This window comes from Megalops cyprinoides, chromosome 3 (genome assembly GCF_013368585.1).
Source record: "Megalops cyprinoides isolate fMegCyp1 chromosome 3, fMegCyp1.pri, whole genome shotgun sequence".
In the NCBI taxonomy this organism is placed as follows: Eukaryota; Metazoa; Chordata; class Actinopteri; order Elopiformes; family Megalopidae; genus Megalops; species Megalops cyprinoides.
Genome location: NC_050585.1, coordinates 26,005,513 through 26,030,487, shown reverse-complemented (window position 1 = coordinate 26,030,487; position 24,975 = coordinate 26,005,513). Strand labels below are relative to the sequence as shown.

Sequence of the window (24,975 nt, the reverse complement as noted above, 5' to 3'; positions counted from 1 at the left end):
CATATTTGTTTCCATGTGTTCTGTACATATTTATCAGTGGCCATGTACTGAAGCAATTTACTTATGAAAACATCATCACAAATGTATATTGAATGGTTTCATATAATGAAAAACACGTTCTTTGTTTGTTGGCAATAGCTCTGAGTTCTTCCATTTTTTTTCTACAAGGCCATCCCAACTTTCTGCTGGCGCTCTCTTTTGATGAAAAAGAAAAAATACATCAAAAGCGCATCCCTTTTTCTTTCATTATGTACTGACTATTAATGGGTTTTGGCTTTAATAATAACTCTCAATGCCTTTTATAGACATTTTCCAACTTGTGGAGGTCAATTAGCTGTTTGCCTGCAGTTTTCAGAGAGCTCTCCGACATCAAAGAGACATGAATTCTTTGTGCTGCCTCCTTTTATACTCCAGAAAAATAGGAAACCTTCAGATACCTCTACATAGTTTCAGGACAGTTTCAAAACAAACAAAAAAAAATCAGTCAATTAAATTAAAATTGCTAATACTGGTATCCATTCTTTCAAATGCCAAACTTTCTCCAGCGGCATTATACCTCAATCGATTCTGAGTCAGTGCATGAACATTTTACCCATGGGGGGTTCATTTATGTCTGTAGTTTCAATTTTCTTATTATATTGCTTAGCACAATCCTACAGAAATTGACATTTTATACAAGCCCACAGCTGAAACCTCAGGAACTGCACATCAGGAAAAAGAGCACTGAATCTGAGCCAACATGTAAATATCCCCTGAATGCACTGAGCCAAATGACAGGAGCTGGCACCATTCAGAGGGCCCAAGCCTTCATGGCTCTTAGTCAGACAACCTTTAATGAAACAAACAAGGAGATACTTTAAAGAGATCTAGAGAAGATGACAGGAACATGCCTACAATCTTTATTAGTGCAAAGGAAAAAAGAGGGATGCAGGGATACATTTAAGCTGTAATTCCTTTAAAATATGTTAGGTGTGTTTCAGCTGCCTTCTAACTGCAAATATTTTGGCACAAAACAAATTATGTTGTAATTAATTGCAGATAAGTATCCAAAATTTGCCAGATCGCATGGTAAAAATGTATGCATTAATCAGTGGAGATTGAATGTTAATTAAAATACGTTATTAAAATATTAAAATAGTTCTGTCAGTACTCCAGCCTCCTAGCTTTTGTTTTGGTGTTCTCCCTGTCTGTCAATGTGGTCCATGTGCTTTTGTTTACTGTTTTCCTTGTGTTCCAGCCCTGCCCCGCTCTCTGCCCTGTCCCTGCCCACTTGATTACCTGATCTCCTCCACCTGCCTGCCTGCCCACCTGCACCCCATCTCCTCGTCACCCCAGCCCTATATCTACCCTGCTTGTCTCTATCTTGTTGTCGTTGTAGTGGGTTTTTTTGGGGGTTTTTTTCGGCCTGTCTCGGTCCTGCGTGTTATTCTGTTTTGAGAGTGCTGTGCTGTTCTGTGCTGTTCTGTGCTGTTCTGTGCTGTTCTGTGCTGTTCAGTGCTGTGCTGTGCTGTGCTGTGCTGTGCTGACCTGACCTGACCTGACCTGACCTGACCTGACCTGACCTGACCTGGCCTGGCCTGGCCTGGCCTGGCCTGACCTGTTCCCCGACTTCGTCTCTGCCTGCTGTTTTGCCCTGATTGCCTGATCTGCCTGTCTGGCCGGTTTGACCCTGCTTGTTCCTGTTTTTTGATCGCTGCTTTGCCTTTGGACTGCCTGCCTGGTTTTGACCCTGCCTGTTCTGCCATTACGCTCTTGTCCTACGATTCCAATTAAACCGCCTGGAACCTGAGCACTCTTGGTCTGCGTTTGAGTCCGTGCCTGAGCCCTGACAAGTTCATTAGAATTCACACTCCTTGTGTATTTGTTGTGCTTTCTACAGTTTAAAAAAACAGAGAAACCATACCTACTATATTAGAACTGCTACCTCAGAACTATCCCTTATTGCTGAAGCTCCTCATTTGAAGTGAGATGAGCTGCATGTCACTTGTGACATGTTGTGTCCACCTATGTGTTCGTGAGCATTTTATATGAGTGTGTGCCAGCTTTTCAGATGATTGTGTGTGTGAGACATTTAATATGTGTGTGCGAGAGACACTTTTCAGTTAAAGTTCACTTCACTTCCAGATAAACTGAAATCTTACCAGATTATGTACCAGTAAGATGGCAGGACCAGGATGAGGGCAGGGTGGTATGGAGGGCATGTGGGATTTTTCTGTCATGTATTTTGAGATTAAAGTGAAAATATTTTGTGAAAAAAAACAAAATAGTCTTTTTAGAAAAATGGTAGAGGATTCTCAGGGTTCTGCTGCAGCACCTGCAGTCATCTCTACCTAAAGCTTGCTCACACACGTGAAATATACTTCATATTTGTTCATGAAAGAATTTCATGTTATGATTATAAATATAATCTACATATGCAAGTGTATGTGTGTGAGTGTTGTGTGTGTGCGTTTGAGTTTCATATGACTGTGCGCAAGGTAGAGTTTGAGAGTTTGTCTGCTAAATGATTTATTTGACAATATCCCCTCCTGCCTGGTCTGATGTCCCACCTGTACATTACAGAAATTACACACATCTGTTGCTGGTTGTATTGGAGCCATAACAACCAGGACCAGACAGTGCACACGCCATTGATCTGTTGTCATCGCTGATTGATCAGAGCCCTTCTTGTTTACCTAGTATCAAAGTGACAAGGTCACAGATGACATTTAACTCACTGTTGCTTTTTTATCCCTAGTTTTTTTCTGAATGGCTCTCTCACGGTGGTAAGGGTGAGGGTTATGTGGAGCAGCTAAAATATTACCATTAACAAACAGTGAGATATTTACTTCACCTTTAAAACATATTCAGTTTGTTAGGAGATCCATATTTTGATTAATGTATGAAGCATGAATGAGGTGCATCCAATATATTTTATGATTATACATTTTTAATAAGCAGAAGAGAGCTTTGAGAATTACAAAGCTGTGTGTGTGTTCATATGCTCATGTGAAAGGTGTAGGTTATCATTCCATGGGTATCTGGTATTCAGCACTGTCATCCAGAAAATGTGAAATGTATGAGGATTTGCCAAGGATAAGGGATTGCAGGTTACATGGGTCACTGACTCCCCGCTGACCCCACAGCATTCCTCATGTCCTTGATCTCCTGTGGCACTTGCACTGTCATGCCGTCCATCCATTTTTGCACACACACTTGACAGCCGAGACGAGACCTGGCAACAAGACAGAGCCACTCATCTGAGTGTTCTTTCATTCACTGTCAATCTGAGTGTCATAATAGTTCTAAGGATTAAAATTACATTAATATTATTTAAATGAATTAATATTAAAAGGCCATTTGCACAGCCTTCATTATCAAGCATTCTGTTGTGCCTTCTGGCAGCTGTTGCATCTGCTTCCAGCCTTGTGCCATCTGTTCAGTGATCGAAGCATTTGCAATGAGTAATCCTGGAATTTTGTGTGATTGTTAGTTCAATAAATTAAATGAACCTCTCATTGCAATGACAGCCTGACACTATGGACTTGCCAGACTTGGTCATGGAGGTCAACATTGTATATGTCAGTGTCCATCTCATTACTATTGTAGGACAATATCTCCTGCACCAAATATAGAACTACATAGAACATTGGTACTGTCGTTATTCTACTGTCCAAGTGGATGTCAAGCCAAAGACATACGTTTTAGTTATTCCGTAAGCCAAGTCCAGCATATCCATCTCCTCATCTACCATGGGATCAAGTTTCTCATAAATGTTCTCGTCCAGAATAAGGTGGCAAGTGGAGCAGGCCAAAGTCCCTTCACAGGCCCCTGGGCAAGAGAAAGTAGTGGGGTGCATGAAACTAAGATCTAACTGTGAAGAACATTATATTCAGTGTGAATCAAATGACCTATATGACAGCAAAAGAACGTGAAAAGCGTATGTTTAAGTATTGGCTCAATAGACTGTTGCATTCATTTAATGATTTCAGGTGGAACAACACAAATTTGTCTTCACTGTCAATGTTCAGTTAGTCATTTAAATTAATTTCTATTTGGTAGTGTAACATAATTAACAATATTTTAATATATGAGATAAACAACATTAAGACCAATGTATGCCATTAATGCATATTGTATAAACTGTATCTGAACAAACACATGAATATGTCCACTCAAGTTTGATGTGTCTGCTTACCAAAACCACTTATGTCTAAGTTCTTCTTGATGACAACATCCAGCAGGGATTCACCTTCTGTGACTGCAGTGGTGATTTTGACCCCATCTTGGTTAACAAAATGCACCGAAACCTTGTCTGCAGCTGAGCTATCATCAAAAGGACAAAAGTCAAACACTGGATGGCCTGCATAAAAGGTAATACAGTCTCTTACTACAATAAGTAATATATCTCTTGACAGTAATTATCCAAGACTCTGACTTCAATGCCATGCATCCTTTTGAAAATGAGGAAATGCTTTGAGGATAATGTGTTGAAGGCTATCCAATCTAGTCATCAAAGCGCAACTGCCATAATGCATCAACTGCCAGAATTTCTCGCCCACTGAAACTCATCTTCTATCACAGCAGTTCCAGCTCCTCTCTTTTGACCATAGATAATTGCGGATCCACACATTTTGTGAACAATCTATTCTTTTACCAATCAATTTCATTGATGATGAATATTTGAATTGTGTGGAACAGCTTCAAGCCACATATGTCATATAAACCTATTCATTCGCTAATTAAGTTGCAATTAAAATTGTCAGTGTGAATAATGACTTCCTCTATAGTGATGTAAATGACATTTTCCTGTAACAGATGCACAGAATGGGATTATGTTTCTTACTGTGCAGTCACTCTTTTAATTCAAAGGAAATTATATTAGAAGTAAATCATAATTGTGGAGCATTCTATTGCATGATATATTTTATTGGAATAGTAATTTCTCAGGATGACATAAATGTTTAAAATTCCACTTTTTCACATTCTTGAGAGCATCTATATAGCTATTTTTTAACTTAGCCATTGAGGGAAAAGCATTTAAAGTAATCAAACTTTTATTCCACAAAGACTGTTCTGTGATTGCTTTGACCTCCCACCCAATACTTTTGAATTATGAACACGTAATCACTTGAAATTTTAGACACGTACACCATTTAAATTGCGAGTGTAAAGAGTTGATTTCAGTCCATCTGAAATGGGATTTATTTTTGCTCACCAGCTCTCCATACAAAATTGGCCCTGGCAATTAGACAGTAATGAATAGCTTACCTGTTGCCCAAGGAACTGCTGCAAAGGATAGGATGCGTACTGAAGGCTCTGTAGTGCTGGCTACCTGGCATCCAGGGGTGGCCGAAACAAGGCTGGACCTCAGAGCTTTGGGAGATAGCCACACTGGACATCAGGCTGGGGAGGACGGAGCGCAGACGCACACAACTTGCCATATTTCCCAAGTCTGTCCTCCTCCCAGGAAGCCCTACTTTGACAGGAGGGCCTCCTGGCAGATAAACACAGCCGTGCCCAAGGACAAGGTCAAAGGACCACTTAGTTCTATCTGAGCAACATATGGCTGCAGATGGCCATGAGATTGGTGTCTCTCTACAATCTGAGATGAATTCAGCATTTTTCAGATGCACTGTCCTTATCTGGCTGCCCTATGACCGAAAGTGAACCAGTCATCCAGCTGTTTTCAAGTTCACATGAATTAATACACATAAATGAAAAAGTCAGTTACCTCACCTTGATTAAAGGAAACTATCTGTAGGTCATCATGAATTCATAATGTATGAATCTTAGCAGAAGCATAATCATATAATTAATTTATCAGACAATTATAAAATAAATGTTTAGACACAATTATCACATTAGTAATGATGCTATACCCAACAAAAACATAGATACCATGTATCTGATTAGCCATAAATACCAGGAGATGATCTGGCTGCTTTGGCATTTTTGTTCCCCTAATACCAGGCTCCATCAACTACAAGATTGAGGATTTTTTTTTGCTGGTTTATAATGAAACAAGATGGATATATACCATATAGATAGCTATATGCTGGCCAATTGCACATGAGCCATCGTGTCACAAAATTCAATTTTGTCCACAAATATAACAAGAACTAAATTATTATCTTAGTTTGGTTTCGTTTTAAAAATAGAATCTTCAACAATGGAACCATAGGAACATTAATACAGTTGGAAAATACTGAGGAGCAGTTTTAATCTTCCGCATCATTATTTCAAGATAATTTAGAAATTGCTGAATTAAGCTTTATATTGTGCAGTTTTACTGATGGGAGAGAAGGATCAGAGCTGTAGACTGCGCAGATTGGTGCACATATTCTCTAAGGTGATGTACTGAGTGCAACAAAACCTGTTAGCTAATGCAACTGAAGTACTGCTAAAGATTAAGATGAAATAAAATTGTACCATGGATTAAAAAAAAAAAAATTAAAACCTATTTCTATGCCACCTGTACAAGACTGTTGTGGTTTGCAGTATATACTGTATGTGTAAACTGACATCCAGTCACAAAGCTAAGAAAAAAAGTTATGTTACAGCTACGTTGTTCTCAGCATCCCCCCAAAAATAACCACCTCCATTTTATCTCTCAAAGAGAGAGCAGCAATGAGGACAGTTGATGGTCTGATTGACAGAACAACCATTTTATAGTTCTTCCATTTCATTCTCCTTGGTGATGCTTTTGAGACGCCCACCTCTCATATACCCTGCTCAGACAGATTGGGCTTCCATTTTCTTTCCAAACATAGAGGCGAATTTGATTATTTAAAAAATGGCTGGATCTCAGTTGTAATCATATTTGAAATTTGGCCAAAGTGGCTACAGTTGCCCACCAAGAAAATTATTATTCATGGCGAGTAACCAAAATTTTGTCACTGTAGTGAAAAAATGAGGACAGGTCATTTAAATAACTTCCTGCAGAGAAAACACCAGGGGCCTCATTGCCATGCAGTCTGTCCTTCACAATCAAGGTCTCAGAATAACTCCTTCCTCCACTCAGGGACATAACAAGCCAGTTTCACGTCATCAGCCACCTAGTGCTGAAGAGGCCGCATTTGCCACATAGTAACTCACACATCAATTCTTGCACGTTTCATCTATTTTAAACATACAGGATCACTGGTAACCTGTATCATGTATACAGAGTGAAATCTAATGTTCATGGATAAATAAAATATGTTTTTCTGTATGTTTAGAAGTTGAATAGAGGAGAAGAAATGTTAAAATGTAATCAAAAACACCAACATCTGTAATATATGACAAATTATATGATAGATAGATTGGAAGAACAGAGTATTTCCAATTTCACATGTACAATTTTCATGTTACAATATAAAAAAAAAACAATATACAGAACATGAAATATGTCTATGAAAATTAAAATAATGTACATATTTCATCATGTACCCAGTATATTTTGGCATTATTAAAATTCACACCATATCTCAAATCTTTCTTCCAATACTGCTTCCTTTAATGTTGTTTGGTGTGGAAAGAGGTGATTCTGATCCACAGGAAACATTAATATGTTTCTCCATAAAGTGCTGTTTGTGTATTCCTCCAAAATGAGATGCTTTTTTCAAGGTGATTCAAGTTTTGCATTGTGTCTATTAGCCTGGGACACAGGCTATATGGCGGTCAGGTGACATGACTGATTTCCTACAGATGGCAAGAAGGAGGGGATGTGTTCTTGTAACATTGAAACAACATCCGTCCATTAGCCCACGGAACCTTCTGGTGTGTGAAATATAACACAAATCTTTGACATTTTCTCACAAACTGTGTCTTATCTCGGTGGACAATGCACTGCAGATCCCCTTAGCTTTCAATGCACTTCAAACATCAACAGATCCCGGTTGTGTAGATATTGCAATACTCAAGTATGACCCTGCAGTTTGACCCCTTTGACCCTATGATAATTCAAATGCTGTTCAAATGAAATCTCAGCTGCTGCTTCCAAGGAAAGGATGCTATGTTTGAATGCTGTTTAAATGTTAAAATGACAGTATCTTAGCTTCTATGTATTTTCAATTTCTATGTATTTCACTTATCGTAGTGAGTGACATAGCAAGTGAATAGCAAAATAAACCTACTACAGGGTCAGACAATTCCAAAAGCAATCAATAGGCTGGGGCACAAGTTACTATGGTGACGTGCTGTATGAGGTACTGTATGTGTACCATGCTTTTAAGACAAATGCTGGTGCTTTCTATTATTGCTGCCTCTTCTGCTTCTCAGCAAGGGTGACTCGGATGTCGGTTTGACAGAACAGCATGGATACTGCATGAATAACTGTGTTAAAATAGAGTAATTCCTGTTTATGCTGTTAATGTGTCTTACCTCCCCTCAAACTAGCATGATAGAATACATTATATTTTGAGTTAGCCTATCCCATGCCTGCACCAGCTCAACCTCTACATCCTCTACAGGTACTAAGACAAACCCTGCTATAATTAGTTGTTTAGTGTACAGAAAAATGCCACTTACATTACATTATACAATTTTCTCATTTGTAGCCTATAACAATCGCATGCATTTTCTGGATGTCAGTGGAGAGCAGAAAGATGTTAAAATAATGGAGCAGTTCACAGTTGTGCTTGCATACTTTTGGATGGCTATTGTACAGACCACATTTCCAGTCCGACAGCTTCAAAGTGTGGACACATGCATGAAATGCCACTTTGTTAGAATACCCATGTAAGAGGTGTTTTGTAGAAGTTTCGGCATAAAATGCCAGGGGCAGTTCATTAAGCATCTCTGATTTTTAAGTATTCACATGGATTTGTCAAATATGTTGTTAAATGCAACAGAAAAATCAACTCTTCACTGTTTATAAGGCACAGATCTCTTTTGTCCTTGAGAGGTGTTGCATGTTTTTTGAGAAAATAAAGCATTAGACAAAATAATAAAATAGTAAATCAATCAGCATACAGTATGTTTCAGATTTTGAACCAGAGAATTATTCACTCAAGCCAATGTTGTTTTCTTCAGTTTTATTAACAGTTGAAATGAAAACTTTTCAAGCAGCCAACGTATATTCTTTTAATGAAAGGCACTGCCCGGTGCTGAAATAGCAATGCAATATCAACATAACAGACATCATTCAGCCTTTGAATGATGATCTTCGGTTGCTCATATAATTTAATTAACAAAACACTAGAAATGGACTCTGACATAGTAATACACCCATCTTTTCCACAGAATCATGATTTTTTTCTTATTTTACTACAGATAAACCAATAAAAATGAGGCAAACTGCAAAACCACTTGGATACTTCAAAGCAGCCAATGCCTCATATTAAAGAAGATTTTGCAAAGATTTGTTATATATAAAAAAGAATCTCTAACTTCTACTGTGCATGGCTATGAGTCATAGCGGATACACTTGTAATATAAGGATCATTCAGAAATATGTATCCCACTACAAAAGAGCAACTGTGACATTCCAGCACTGAACACTGTTTCATTTACTCTAATACTTCTTGAATATGATACTGCAAAGGATTTGCCTTCCAAAGCTTTAAAGAATAAGTGGAGTGCTTTTAATTGACTCAATATCATCCAAAAAGTAAACAATCATGAAAAGCTTAAAATTATAATAAAGTAAAAACTAAAAAAAGCATTTTGTTACATTATCTTCTTGATTTACTGAAGTGACTAATGGTGATGGGCCCTCCAAGAAACAAACCTGCTCTTGTTCTGTGGCACTGTTTTTTAACTGAGACCAGTTGGCCTTATTATTGTTTTTGACTTCTATAATTTGCTAAGCGCAATACGTGTGCTTTACTGTGTGAGAAAAAAATTTGTACTGATCCCCTTCTTGGAAAAATGCTTGAATTTCTTATTAATGTTTAGCACCTGAGTATTGACTCCCTCTCATAATTGTCAACCTAACAAGCTTCTGTCCAAATTTAGCCTAACCACCATGTGACGTTCTTTGTTCAGTAATTAATTAATTATTATTTTAATATCTTAGAAACACTTGTTTACGTTCACAACTCATAACAAAGAACAGGGCACTTTGTGGTTAAACTGAATTTGGTGCCCTACTCAAATACCAAGATGAAATTGTTCTGAGCTTGACATTTTTCTTCAAGGTTAATTTAAGAGCAAAACAGGTCATGGGTATACATACAAAGAAGTGAAATGTGTACTTAACATTGGAATTCCCAAATCAAACTGATGCATGATGGATAACAAAGATAGGAATGCCTAAACTTCATGTGGGTGTGTGTCGTAGTATACGTATGAACAAACTGGGTGTTCATTCGAAGAATTAGAAAAAAAAAAACAGGAAAAAAATCACACATTAACCAGTCAAACAAAATCAAATGAAAGCATTGACTTAATTAAGGATGCTTGCTAGAAGGATAATTTAGGGACACTGTAACACTGTTTCTTATAACTGCAACTCTTCTAATGGGATTCAGACAGAATTACTCACATAAAGTATATTGACCTGGAACTTTGATATCCTAAATTGACCCTGTTTGGAGAAGGCACAGTAGCTTGGTTAAGGCAGGTTTGCAGCGAAGTGGAAAAGGCCCAGTCGTGGCTCCCCTGTAGTGGTTCCGCCAGTGCCATTGGTCGACAGTGATCACATGCACTCAAACTCGTCGATGCGCTGCTTGGTGTTACCCGACCGGATCTGCCGCAGGGTCTTGTACTTGTCCCGCCCTGCCCGAACATTCTCGGCGTGGATGATGTCATTCGCCGTTTTCTTGCTCTCGTCACGGGCGTTGGCCAGCTCTGAGCTCAGAGCCTGGAAGAGAGTATCATCCGCATCTCATGAGTGAGAAATAGTGCAGGCAGAGAATGGTTCTGATGTTGTTTTTCCACTATTTTTCATGATTTACAAGCTTGTCAATGTGAGTAGGGATTGCGCATTCATGTAAAAACATAAGGATCAGCTGATTCCTTTTTACTTCACTTTGTCTAATAGTACAGTCCATAGTAATTACACCAGTAACATTTTGCACTGCACATTAGATATGCTAAGTGGTTTGTCATAATTAAGCATAACATTTAGATAGTACAGAAATGCAAATAATTATGACTAACATGTAAAATTCCTAGCCAAGACTTTATAGTTCATCTTATAATTCAGATATATATTTGTGTAACTGAGCATATCACAGGACACATATTCCTGCTGTTTTTGCAGCTGAGAGACTCAGCAGAAAACCCTCATTAAAATGTATAATGCCCCACAGATACATAAAACGGTGTATGTAATCAAGGAGTCTGTGGAAAAAAACGTCCACTAGTAACATAAAAAAATGCATTTTAGGGAGACCTCTATGTTTTAGTTTGAAAGTAGGGACTGGCAGGTTTCACTATGGAGCTGCATTTAGTAAAAAAAAGGACACATTTTGAGACCACTACAAATAAATATTATTAAAAGTCTTCTGTTCAGTTTTATATTAAGTTTTTAGTTTAGTGTAGTTTAGCTTAGTAAATAGTAAATAGGAAGTGTTTACCCAAACTAAGGTGACATACTGTACATATTGCTGCATGTTGTAATAGCTTCAATCATAAGGAAGAACATAAAACATAAAAAATGAATCTGATATTTGTTACATACTGCTTCTATCAAATTCCATTATAAAGTGTATGTAATAATGCTAAGGAAAACATAACGAACCATGTAACCTAACGCGTGCACACACAAAAGGGTTAAACTAATTTTATGAACACAGGTGTAATAGTTTAAATAATCAAACATATATATCTTTAAATGTGGAAGAAAAAATATGTCAATTAAAGTGTCTTCAATAACAAAACTATACAATGTAAAAATGTGTGTGCATGCATGTGTAAATGTGTTTTTGAGTGGATGTGTGTGAGCTCAGTATGCATGTGCACGTGTGTCGTGTATGTGTTGGGGGGGGGGTTAAGCACTTGACCGAACAATCTTTGAAAAAAAAAAAAAAAAAAAATTACAGCACTTCGTCCTATATACAAAGTGTATATAGGTGTGCTACAAGTGTGTGCTGCCCCAGGGGGGAGGGGCTATCAGGAGGCCTACTCACCAGTAGGTGCTTCTGCACGCGCTCATTCTTCTCGGCCTCGGTCATGCGCTCCTCCTCGCTACGGTCCTTGTAGGCAGCAGCGGATGTCAGCTCGGCGCTGGCCTCGGCGCTGCTCTCGTCATTCTCGTCGTGCTCGTTCTCGGCGTGCACGGGCTCCTGCACGTGGGCCGCCATCACTTTGTTCCGCAGCTCTTCTTTGGTCTTCTCCAGGTCCTCCTGCACTGAGGTGGCCTGCGAAGCGCAAAAGCACTCACTTTTTGCAACACCCACTGGGAATTTCACACCATAACCTCCCCTCCCTGTGCAAATGCGTAGAGTGCATCCGTACAAACACGGTCAGTGCAATTTTTAAGATAGCTACCTGCTTCCGTCTTATTATCCACCATAGTACATCGAGTATACATGATATTTTTCATCTGTTCATTAAAGTGATCCCTGGCCAATGGTGACATTCCAAATATACCATTTTATCTATTTATACACCAGGGTATTTACAAAAGAGGTTCAAGTCAATTGAGAGAATGTGTGCTGCAGTCATTGACAAGTGCAAAGTTTACACGAGTATGTAAACTTTGGGCTTACATACTCAAAGTACTATTATAATTATATTACTATAGTATAATTTATAGTATAATTACTATAGTAATATTTTTTATTCTGTTTGGGAGCTGAGCATGTTTAATCATTGCTAATGCTATACTGTTTAACCTCTATAGCACTCTATAGCAAGGGTTCAACAGGAGTGCCTACCCCTACTTCAAACTGGCAACTTCCTGGTTAAGAGTCTCCTTCTTCAACAATCACTAAACTCTTTCATATGGCCTTGTCCATCTGTGGTCAAAATTAATTCCTACAAGAGGCATGGTCCTTGCTCTTATGACAGCAGCAACATTTCACTTCCTGAGTGACAGCACACCAGACAGCAACAGCTTAATTCCACCAAGCACAGTGGGTGTTTGCTCAAGCAGGCATTAAAAAACAGGACATCTGAGGGCTACCATATAAAGCAACACACTTTCAAGTGCTACACCATCATAACAGGGAATCAGACATGCATCCAGACAAAACAGGATTTGAAACCACCCTCAAGGCTGAGTATGGCTCACAGGGTCACGACAACCCAGAAAAGCCCAGAACACCTCCTCCAGGGAGGGCAGTAGTCATTTCAGGGTCATTATGCGTACAATACCGCACAGGGAGTGTAGAAGAGGGCTCATCACTTTTGTGTCTGTTTCTATAATGCTTCATCTTTCAATGGTTACTACTGAAGGACGATGAGAAACAAGCCACGTCTTGTTCTGCATAAAGCAATGGCATATTTCACCGCCTTTTGCTGGATGGAGTGGTGTGGATGGTTCAGGATAGCTCTGATCGCACCTTCTGTTGCCATTCTGTGGCCTCTTCCTCTTTCTTCTTCTTGGCATCCTCCAGGAGTGAGATCTTGGAAGTCAGCTCAGCTAGTTCAGTGGCCTGTGGGAGAAACAGAAACCATGCTGCTGGTTGGAAGAAAACAAGCGATTTGAAGAGCAGGTGCACGAGAGATCGATTCTTAAATCATGGCTATAATTGCTTTTCATGACATTTCAAGCCTCAGCGCATGCCAATAATACTATCCTCTTCATTGCAGATGATTTCTTTGCTTTTGTGCAAAATGCATTCTGATGCCAGAATTTTTCTTGTTTGTATTAATACCATTTGTATTCACCTAAAGGATTTTTTTTCTATAGGGCTCCATGAGAGTTTTCACAAAGCTACACTGACACCTGCTGGTGTTTGCAATAATATCATTTTCACCCAAATTGTTCACTTGGTTTCATTTTCCATATGTGAGTATACTTTGATTAACACAGTAGATCTATTCTATGAGGTTACAATGTTATACGAAATTTTGTTTATATTGTAATATTTTCTTAATTTTATTCACAGTTCTGCTTATTGTGCATTAATGTCACTAGTATGCTGCATGGAAGATTTTTCTTATTGATTTAAAATGGTTATGGATGTTGACTACATTAACTAAAAACAAATGTGCCACTTGAATTGAAAATTGGTCTTCTTTTAGTTACAAAACTGATTATAAACATGATTCCTTCTCAGAGGCTTTGTTGCACAAAGTAAATCTGTATGGATGAAGGATGACACGCTGTAAGGGGATGCATGTAAAAAAAAACAACAAAAAAAAACAAATTTATGTGAAAAAAGTGGTGAAAATTTGTAGGAAATTTTATGTACAGGGATTCAGTAGTTATGTTTTGAATATGTGTATAGTGGTATTCAGAAAAAAGGGGAATGGAAAACACTACACTATTAGACACAAGACAATGGCTTTGTAAAAAAGACATCTCTCAAGGAGAGCTCAAATCCCTGTAAAGCAGCATTGTTACAGACTGCTTGTGGGGAGATGTAATGAGCTGTAATGTACCAGGTGCTCCTGGTTCTTCATCTGGTTCTCAGACTGCTGGAGCAGCGCGGCCTTGGCCTCTTCTGCCATCCTGCGCTCCTTCTCCAGCCGTTCTGCCTCCTCCTGGGCACGTTTGCGCTCCTGCTCCAGCTCGAGGGCCCGCTTTGTCTGTTCCTCCAGTTCTGCGCAGACACACGTAATACAAGAGGTGTTTCTTTCAACATTTCATGAAAAATAAAACTAAACTGAAACTGTTCAATTATTGTGGCTACCTTGCTGGCCTTCTAGCTCTCCAAACCATCATGACTTTGAGAGCTACTCAGTAAGTTTCTAATTTTAGGCCTCTTTCCACCAGGTACTTTCACATTTCCTACAGCTGTGACAGGCCACACAAAGACTGCTCTCTGGCTATTAGAAGGTACTCTACTGTTCATCTGTTCGTTGTCTCCCACCTTGCTGAGCTTTCTTCGTCTGCTCCTCAATCTGTCTCAGTCTCTCCATCAACTCTATCTTTTCCTTCTCAATCTTTTCCTTTTCCTTCTCGGCAATTTCACGTTTCTTCTTCTCGTTCTCCAGCAGTGCCCTAAAAAGGGGATGGTAAGAACTAGTTCAACATTCAATATCACTCCTCCCTTAGAGAAAACAGTAAATCTAAACATGAACACAATAGTTTTGTAATTGTTACACTATTCAATGTTTGCTGCTTTCATGCATAACAAGAAAATCTGAAGATTATTATTTGGTCATTTGTCCCTTCTTTCACGCAGGACTTATTTGTTATCCTTTGTTATCGTGGTGGGGATTTTGTTACATTCATTACAAGGACTCATTTACATTCATTAACTTAGTCGTTACAGTTTAATGACAGTTTGGAATAGTGCAAGAGGTAACTGTACAAGAGAAACTTCCATGGTCAGCTTGAACACCTAGGATCTTTCCCTAACCCTAACCCTAAGCCTAAAGTAAACCCAGGGGAAATATTTGGTTGGATATAACACACATGTGAATCAGCAGCATAAGAACCATCTACTTGGGCATGCTGTGGGTAGAGTCCAAATATGCACTATGCCTAGGGTTAATTTTCAAAGTCATACCTGCTTTTGCAAGGGCACATAAAAATTTATTTTGCTATACGCTGATATGAAAACATCTGATAACACAAATGTTGCAAATTATGACATTCAAGGTGAGCTACTTATAAGAACGACCCTTGGCAACCACCAAATGTGGCTCCTTCTGAAATGCGCCTTGCGCCAAGAGCACGCGGCCCAAGGGAGCCACTCTGACCTCTCCATTTTCTTGTGGTTCTTCTCTTCACGAGCCTGGGCCTTCATCTGCTGGACTTCAATGGTGTCAGGCTTGCGGCGCCGCATGTACAGCTCATGGTTCCCCATGCACAGGGCCAAGATGCGCTTGTTGATGCGAAGCCGTGGGGCGTAGAACACAAAGTCCTGCAACACAGAGATCCATTTGTCCTTTCCCAGTACTTTCATCCCACCCACCACACTACTCTCCTCTGCTGATTTTGATTGCTGTCAAATGGTCCATTAAAACTTAGGCAGCAGGATTACAGAGTGGGTCAGAGGTCTCCGTACCGGCGCTTTCTTGTCAATTGGTTTGATGACAAATTTCTTGTCATTGAAGGAAATGTTTCTAATTTCGCTCCAAGGGAATCCAATTTTCGGTGTCATCCTGTTGATGCAAACACAAAGATGAGGTTCAAATCAAACTAAGCTAATGCATTTGTCAGACAGCACCAAAAAGAGTGCTGCATTAAATTTGAAGCTCGCAGCCCACATTGACGGCATCTTTCGTTTAATAATGAGCCTGTGCGTCAACCGTGACCCGCGGTTTTACACGAGTACTGACCACAAAGAAAATTTTCTGTCATCAATTACCGATGCAATTTTCTCTCCTCTAACAAAAGCCTAAACGACACAGGCTGTAACAAACAGAGATAATTGAATCGTGCTGTCTGTGGGCAACTGACCTGATGATGAAAGCAGACCGACTGAACGTCCTGACTTACTTGTCACTCTGTTCGTAAATATTGAGCCCCAGTGCATCCACTCCCAGCCAAAGCTCTGAGCCTTTCTTGTTCTTGATGCTGAAGTAGTTGACGCCATACATCTCAAGGTCCTGGGCAATCTTGAGGTATTCCATCATAGCATCCTCTCTGTGGAGGAAAATATTTTTTGTAGAAAAAGACCAAGTGTGTTTTTATAGGGCACCTATCCAGATCCACGTAATTTTTGCCAGCTAGGAACACAAGATCAGTTGGGGACCCCAAAACATGGTCACAAAATTGCTAGTTTACAAGATGAAAGTATTTTGCTTTCTGTCAAACGTACGTAAGATGTTGTCTATTTCAAACATTTTCAATTTCTGTTTCAAAATAAGAAATATCTAAAACCTATTACATTTTTATTTGACATTTTTGGAAAAGCCTGTCCTGAATGGAGGTACATAGACATATTTTAGCAACACTGTTTTTTTTTTTTTTTTTTTTGGAAAATTCTGATTTCTTCAAAATCATTTATGTTTTCAGTACAGAATGTGCTCATTGCGAAAAATAAAAAAGCCAGTTATAAAAAACACAACATCATTGACATAGACCTCCCAGAGGTATATTTAGCAAAACAGACTTTGTCATTTCTCTTCCATAACTCCAAAATTAGTGGGACAAGACATTAGTACAACACTTTCTGCATACTTAGAATATGTTAATTTGCATGTGAATGGATAGGATTTAGAATTAAACTTTTCATATCCAGTTAGGGCTTGCAAATAATTTGATGTTTTAAGAAAAAAAGTCAACTGTAATATATCTAGCTGTATGTACCAAACTTTCATTATATTAATGGTTCCAATATGTTTATTTACAACACCCAATGTATCCAAAGAAACACTACTGTTGTTTCCTTTTTACCTTTCACCCTAGGTGCCTTTTAAGCTGATATGAATTAATAAATATAACAGTTCCTTATTAGCAGTGAAAATTCTTTTTTAAAAATACCAATGTCTTCCCAGCAACAGCTTTTGCCTCAAAGATCTAGCAACCCAGTGGGTCTGTTTTGGTGATGTGTCTTCACACCAGGAGGAAATTGGAAGACTGACTGTCAGGCATTACATAAACAGGGGATATCCTGCTGGAAGGAGATAGATAGAGAACACTAACATGTTGCCTTATTGTTGGCTTGCCAAGTGATAATATTGTGGAACAATGGCATCTGGTTCTGAGCACACATGAGCAATAACCAGTAACCAGGAGACAGGAATATAACAGTCAGTGAGACAAGTGTGTATGCACTAGACAGGTGTGTAAGTGACAGTATGTGAGCTGAGTGTGTATCAGGGGTATTTTCTCCAGAGAAACAAGGTGGTCAATCCATCCCCAAAGCTTTTAATTAACTGTTTTACATACAAAATATATTGCATGTATTGTATGTAATATTAAAATAAAACAATGTTTTTTTTTTAAATAATAAGTGATTAAATACTGATAAAGCCACATCTATTACTAAACATATGGCCTAAGGAAATAGGTACACATCACCCTCTAGTGGCTGGTAGCAGTCTAGCTCACAGAAGACAAAGATTAACCTTGTGTTGACCGCAATTCACTTTTGTGACAAAACATGTATAAATGTATGTAAAAAACATGTATAAAATTATTTCCATTACATAAATATGGAAAGCACTGAGCTAACATTAAAGTCCTTAAATGTTTATCAGTGGTGTTAATGGAGCCAGTCCATTAACATTGATTGTCAAAAAAGATGCTGAATAGAATTTCCAGAATATCTGCATTTGATTAAGTTGAACCTGCAAGTCACCAGACTGGCCATTTTACTTTTTATTATAAAAATCTTTAAACTTTAAAGGCCTTGTAATTTTGTCTTTAAAACTGCTGTATTTTGAGACTAGGTAAGCGGTTTGTTAGCTTGCTAATATATCAGCTACCAACAACTGGCTGGACATCAGGGTGCAAGTTCCTGATTGTTTCCTACTTTTCATCAGTCCAACCACAGTGGTTTTCTTCCCATGATGAATGCACAAGACAACTGAGGTTGTCATTCATAGCGTTCCATCACTGTAACACAGCTTGTAGTAAAGTGCAGGGTGGCATTCAATGCATTTCTGATAGGTCGAGACAAATCTTGGGAATTCAGGACTGACAGTTTAATTACACTCAGAAATACATGGCATAGACCTAAGGGGCTGCTGGCAATTTAAAATAAGATACAGGCTAAGGTGACAGTAGTGGCTTCTGCAAGGCGGAATTTTGCAATACGTTTGGTCAATGCCTAACTCTTCACTATCTGACGACACCAGCTGCCACTGGTGTGTACAAAAGAGTGAGACTGGTGTGACTAAGGTAGGCATGTATGAATGGGTGAGTCAGATGTTTATGAATGAGTAAGGCAGGTATGTGTAAGTGAATGACCTAGGTATGTATGAATACGTGAGGCAGGTATGTATAAGTTAATGACCTGGGTGTGTATGAATGAGTGAGGTAAGTATGTATGATGGAATGAGCTGGGTGTGTATGAATGAGTGAATGGGCTGCATGTGACTGAGTGAGTTAGTTTACGTGTGTACGAATGAGGTACCTGAGCATGCCCTTGTGCTCCTCGTGCCACACTTGGATCCTCTCCTCCCACTGTTCCTTGTTCAGCTTGTGCTGTTCCAGGACTCTGAGAACACAGCGCGCTATCAGACAGCAGAACTGCACGCATAACTGAGCACTGAATACTTCAGTTTCACCTCTGCAATGCCAAGGTACTGGAATTAAGCAGCAGTGATTCAAGACAGGATGACCCTCTGAAAACAACTGAAAAGTTATTGATGACTCTATTATTAAATAGCTGCCATGTATTAAATCCCTAAGCAGCTATAGGATTATTCTTGCTCTTACTATTATTATTGCTATTGATGTTTCATTTTATAGATCATATTTGTATTCTTTTGTGACTCATGAACTTGAAGAGCATGAAGAAATGATGCCCTTAAATCACTTCAAATCAGATCACTGTTTTCCTTTCCTATTTTGGTTGATTACCAAATATGGAGTAAATCATCATGTGCTTGTACATTGCCCCAGCTTTGAGAGCCAAAAGCAACAAAGCACTGCACATATGTGCAAACATCACACAATTCAGTTAAGAAAGAACACAATCACATTTAAGGCAAAATTCATAAATTAAGGAGACATATAGGACATTGATGATTGATATTGATCATTCTTCATATCAATTGCTTGATTTGAAGTAAGTCTTTTTGTTTATTTTGAACTCATTAGCCATCACTATTTGATCTAATTCCAAAATGGTTATAATTACAGTAAGAGAGGAATTGGAATATTCTGCATTATGTCAACATTGCCTGTCCTATTAATTCTGACATCCAATAAGGCTTAATAGTTCAGGTCATGTGGCCCATACAGGCATACCTCTGAGGAAGGAGCTTATCATTGGACAGGTATCCGGGTGCATGGACGTCCTTGTTGTAGTCCCCATACTTGGCTTGCACGGCGTAGGAGGCCAGCAGCACTGCAGTCTCGGGGGGGCAGTAGATGTCATCATTGAGGATCCCCTCCTTCACCTGCAGGAAGAAAAGCCTCTGTGTGGCCTCCTGGATCAGCTCCTCTGACACATCCTCAGGGTAGAACTTGGCCCGGAACTTAAAGAGCAGTGGGCTCTCCTTCCGCACATCCTGTGCCGTCACCTGTAGAAAGAAGACAGAATCACCAGGGGTTGGGGCTGGTAAGGTTAACTCAAGATACCCTCAGCTGCATAATATTTCCTTTTATTTGGTAAAATCATGAAGAGCAGTAGTAGGATTGAAATTCATGCCTAGAGAGAGACTGAAGCCTGGAGACTGAAGTTCTCATCATACCTCAAACACTGTGGTGCAAGAGTACTAACCTTTTTGTTGAGCTTCAGCCATGTGGAGAAGCCCTTGGTGTCCTGGTACTGCAGTCCAAAGAACCAAACCTCTCGGAGCCCAATGGTCTTTACCACCTTCAATCAGACAAATCAGACAAATTTGACATTGATTTTTCAAATCAATACATCCATATTGTTGTGGATTTACATGTATGTATCATGCATCAAGAGACTTCTACTGTTTCATTTGCTACTGTAGATGGTGTTACTCTTACTTTCTTACCGCTGATCTCAAACAAAATGTATGTATCTGTTGTAGAAAGGAATGGTAAAAAATGATGATAATAAAAATCCCCACACTGATTTCTATGCATGCATAGTGTTAAAGGCAAAGAGAGTCAACAATGGGATTCATATGTATTCAGTGTGGTTTTTGGTTGGCTTTTTGGGGTGCCTTATAGTGACCTCTGGGCACCAGAGGGACATGATAAGATCAATCAGTAGTGTCTGGCTCTTCTAGGACAAGGGATAGCATGCAAAAGTGACAATGGAGGGTTGAGGGAATTGCTTTGAGAAGAGAACATATCAAGATGTTCCTGCTTGTCACCAGCCACAAACTAATGGGCCATGCCTGAGGCTGTCACATCCTCATTGCAGAGCCATTTTGATTCAGCAGATATGAAAGGATGACCACAGCTGGTGTAATTATACAGATTCCAAGGTACAGAGAATTGCTTGTAATGGATAAAATAGAAATGGGAGCTACAGGCCCATAAACATGCACGCTTCAGTTGTCATGGTATAATCTACTAAATACGATTACAATATGTGTGTGGGTGGGGGGATTTTTTACATGTGAAGACCATTTGATTAATGTCTCTGTGTATTTGCCCACCGAGGTTATATAAAATGAGTTTCCCTGTGTAAGAACAATGTGTTATTTATGGAATAAAACAGAGATTGCACTGTGATTGCACCCTGGCTTCCTGCCAAGGTATGCCTGCCCCCCTTTATGTTCCTGACTTGCTTTCACATTACACTGTCTCTGCTGGCCCTTTGGTGCTGAGCTCAGCCCCGATGCCTCCCATTGTTTAAGTCACAAGGCTACGTTCCTGGAAACAGTGGATGGTTCAAACTCGCAGATCAAACACTGAAACTTGGGAAAAGACTCCACTTGCCCCATTAATGCCTGTATGATGTACAATGCCTGTATACCTGTCACACTGCCAGACAGGTCTTCCAACATACTGTACAGTGCTCATTCACAAAACTGTATTCAGAGACATGCCTGCAGGACAAATCTGTGGCCAGGGGGTAATTTAATTTTCTACCCACTAAAATGATTAATGACAAGGGCCTTCACGAAGAGGGTTCTGAATCACTACTGTTCAAACCTAACCTGCTTTCCTCATAGCTGAATTTAGCATGCATTGGTGGAAAATGTTTTTTGACCTTTTGTTTGCACAAAAAGTAAAAAAAAAAAAAAAACATCAATCGTTATTATTATTAATTTGTCTTGTGATGTTTGCTCTTGTAATGTCGCAAAAACTTACTTCATGGATTATTTTCATATCTAGGCTCACAGTGCTCAGTGATTTTTGTGGTTTCTTGCAATACATGAAACATCTTGTGAAATGAAATAAATAAAAAATACCTTTTAAATTAAGACTTACAATTGTTCCTCAGAGTTAAAGGAAAAGCACATTGCAATAAGATTGCTTATTTGATTCACCTGAAATGTACATTTGAACTTCTGAACTCTTATAGCGCCTTCAAGAAAACTAAAAGACAACCATACAGCCAAATTACAGGAACAGGTTTAATGTTAACTGGTAATATGGGCATAGTTTTTTTTTTTTTTAAAGAAAATGCAGTCTTTCACTGTCATATGTTTCACACAACCTCACAGAGACCAGAGCTTGCTGTAGTACATACCAAAGAATATATTTTATGATTCATGTTTATTGATACAATAAAATGCAGTAACAGAGGTACTGCCCAAATTTTTGAAATATTTCCCTTTCCAGTTTTTCACAGGTCTATCAACAATGCAGTGACTGCCACTGTAAAGCTTGTCCTTAAAGAATACAAGGTCATGCATAAACCACATATATATATATATATATACACACCCCCCCCCAATATCTGTGCTTCCAAACACTGACTTTAAAAAAGGCAAGGGATAAGACAATCAGCTTTATCACAGGAGACCCAGGGGCAGAAACATTCTTTGCATTCATCGAAAAACAATCTTATCTAGTAACGGCAGACAAGGCTACTTGTCTGATGTTTGGCCCAGCAACGTCAAACACAATGTGCTATGATGAGGGTGGGCACAGTGGTCTGGACAGAGGTTTATAGAGAATGTTGGAGGCCTCTCATTGTTCCCACTGACCTCCTGTGATGGGTCTGTGATGCGGTGGGTAGGGGTCCGCACACTGCCCATGTTTCCCTAGCTTTCCCAGGTGGACTAACTGCGCTTCATCAGTGCAATTAATGCAGCCCCTTTTACCGCCTTCTGTCTCCTGTGGACGGCAGCTGGAACGTGGCTGACTCTTGTGCTTGAATTGCAAGAATGCCAAGACAGACCCCGCTGGGCGGGTGCTTTGGGGTGAGCGTGGTGAAGCTAGTCACACGTGACTTCAGTGGCTCCACAGAAAGACTACAGATATCGACCGCAGCCAAGATACGCTGTGTCCGAGGGGTGCCAAAACACACACTGGGAGCCAAAACACCTATCTAAATGTGCATGCAAAGAGGCACGCAGCGCCTAGCCACTGCACCTCACATGCAAGTGTAATAAACCCGAGGCAGATTACTTCTCCTGCACTAAATACTGTATGCTGGAGGTGTCCTCTCTGCTGTGTTTAAGTTGGCTGTACAAACAGCTCTCAAGGGGGCCATTCCCACAGGGGCATTTCTATGGCAGCACAAGGGAAGAGAGCACTGCCACATGCTTCCATGGGGACGATGTCAAATGCTTGTCTTGGGCCTTGGGTGTGGTCATTTCCACTCACCGCATACAAGATCAACAGCGTGTCATTTTCTCTAAGACAATCATCATTATCTGTAGTTCTTCTATACATACATTTTTTTTTTCCAAAATAAAAAAGAAAATGTAAGAAACCAACTCAGAAATGGGGGTTTGGGTATGTACAGTGTAAATCCTCCAGTTTAAATTAAACACTGTAAATGCACCGGGGGCACACCCTCCTCCAGCATGTGGCTCATTCAGGGAACAGTCCTGAGGAGAGATGAAGCGTGACTTCCATGGAGGTGGGAAAGTACAGAGGCACAGAGTCACTTTAACCCCTCAGTAACCTCATAGGGTGGGGAGTGGGAGGGGTGCGCAGCCAATGAAGAAATCACACCCCTGAACAAAGCAGGCCTTTATTGTATCGGAAGTACAGCCACTACATACTGCCAGTGGATGCTATGAGTAAGGCTTTTCGCAAGTGCTCAAACAAGGACCTGGGGGTTTACAGCTGGAGCAATGACCGCAAAAGTTCCCAAAAAAAGCCCCTGTTTTCTGCCTCCTCCCAAGTGCTACTCCACATTTCCACTTTCCCAGCTTCTGTTTGGCAGAAAAAAAGCTGGGGTCTTGGGGTTTCTAAAATCATTCTTTACAAACATTCTAAACCAGCTGTCATGATTGCTGTGCTCATTTAATTGTTAACCATATTTTATTTCTACCTTACATTTTATTATTCTGTACATGAGTGCAGCATGTTTTATATACAAAATGATAATGCTGAACTTGTTCTAAATGTTTCTTCACATCTTCTAAACAAGTATTATTTAGATTCCAGCACGTTTCATTCTTCAGAGAAGAATAATATAGAATTAGTAGAAACGAAATGCCCTACACATTAGGGCTTCAATAATTGTATGTGTGAGTATTCTATTGAATATAATATAATATAATATAATATAATATATGTATTATGTAATCAAATATAATTATTCATATACAAACATGTATATATTGACATATAACAATTCCAGTTTGAAATGAATTGTGTTTGTGTGTCTTTATTCTTTACAATCACTACTTAATGTCAGTAGTCTGTGACAAGGGTTAGAGTTAAACCTTACTGAAGTGCAAAGCATGTCAAAACCACAGCAAAGGAACAGGCTTTACATTAGCAAGGAGAACAGCAAAGGCTAGTAGGAGTTAGGGAACTCTGCCTACTGACAGAAAATTGTACTAACAGCATCTCTCCCATGACACAAGCAGGGGAACTGTAACAGTAAAATCCAGTTAAACTCGATCTAACATGGTGGACAGTAAACACTCATTTAAGTTATGTTCTCTGAACATGAACCAAAGGATGATGAAGGGGCAAAGAAAATTTCACGTTGAACCCAGAAAGTACCTCTAGCTGCATATGTAAATGACAAAGGCAATTATAAATGCAAAGATGACATTGCTGGGGTTTGTAGTAGAGTCTGGGATCATTCAAGATCAAACCTGACATACTGAAAGATTCATTTTAGATTTTACCCATACAATGTGCTAAGGTGGGATGAATGGCTTGTCTTTGTCCTTACATTTGCTAATCAGGAAGATAGTGAGTAGTAAGATTAGATGTAAGAAAAGCATCCTTTTACACTTTGAAATGTAACAAATCTACCACAATATTCCACTTTC

The 24,975-nt window shown here is 39.3% G+C and overlaps 2 protein-coding genes across 3 annotated transcripts in view; both read right to left on the bottom strand.

Annotated features, from left to right (window-relative positions):
• Positions 1-3,099: 3,099 nt before the first annotated feature.
• fdx1b (ferredoxin 1b) lies at positions 3,100-5,423 on the bottom strand. The gene is made up of 4 exons (XM_036523790.1): positions 5,251-5,423; positions 4,178-4,305; positions 3,681-3,810; positions 3,100-3,214 (listed from the first exon to the last, which is right to left on the bottom strand). Exons 1-4 carry the CDS (start codon positions 5,421-5,423, stop codon positions 3,100-3,102), a joined length of 546 nt encoding a protein of 181 aa, XP_036379683.1.
• Positions 5,424-9,011: 3,588 nt separating this feature from the next.
• Positions 9,012-24,975, bottom strand: part of msna (moesin a) — a 28,329-nt gene continuing 12,365 nt past the window's right edge. Inside the window, exons 3-13 of one of the 2 annotated variants that reach the window (XM_036524554.1) lie at positions 20,364-20,459; positions 19,889-20,163; positions 19,050-19,133; positions 16,466-16,612; positions 16,032-16,128; positions 15,724-15,887; positions 14,889-15,019; positions 14,458-14,618; positions 13,413-13,505; positions 12,036-12,266; positions 9,012-10,765 (exon numbers count right to left, since the gene is read on the bottom strand). In XM_036524554.1, the coding sequence (XP_036380447.1) occupies positions 10,601-10,765; positions 12,036-12,266; positions 13,413-13,505; positions 14,458-14,618; positions 14,889-15,019; positions 15,724-15,887; positions 16,032-16,128; positions 16,466-16,612; positions 19,050-19,133; positions 19,889-20,163; positions 20,364-20,459 (1,644 nt within the window). In that variant the 3' untranslated portion in view covers positions 9,012-10,600. The remainder of the gene's footprint in view (positions 10,766-12,035; positions 12,267-13,412; positions 13,506-14,457; positions 14,619-14,888; positions 15,020-15,723; positions 15,888-16,031; positions 16,129-16,465; positions 16,613-19,049; positions 19,134-19,888; positions 20,164-20,363; positions 20,460-24,975) is intronic. The other variant, XM_036524555.1, reaches the window with a different exon arrangement.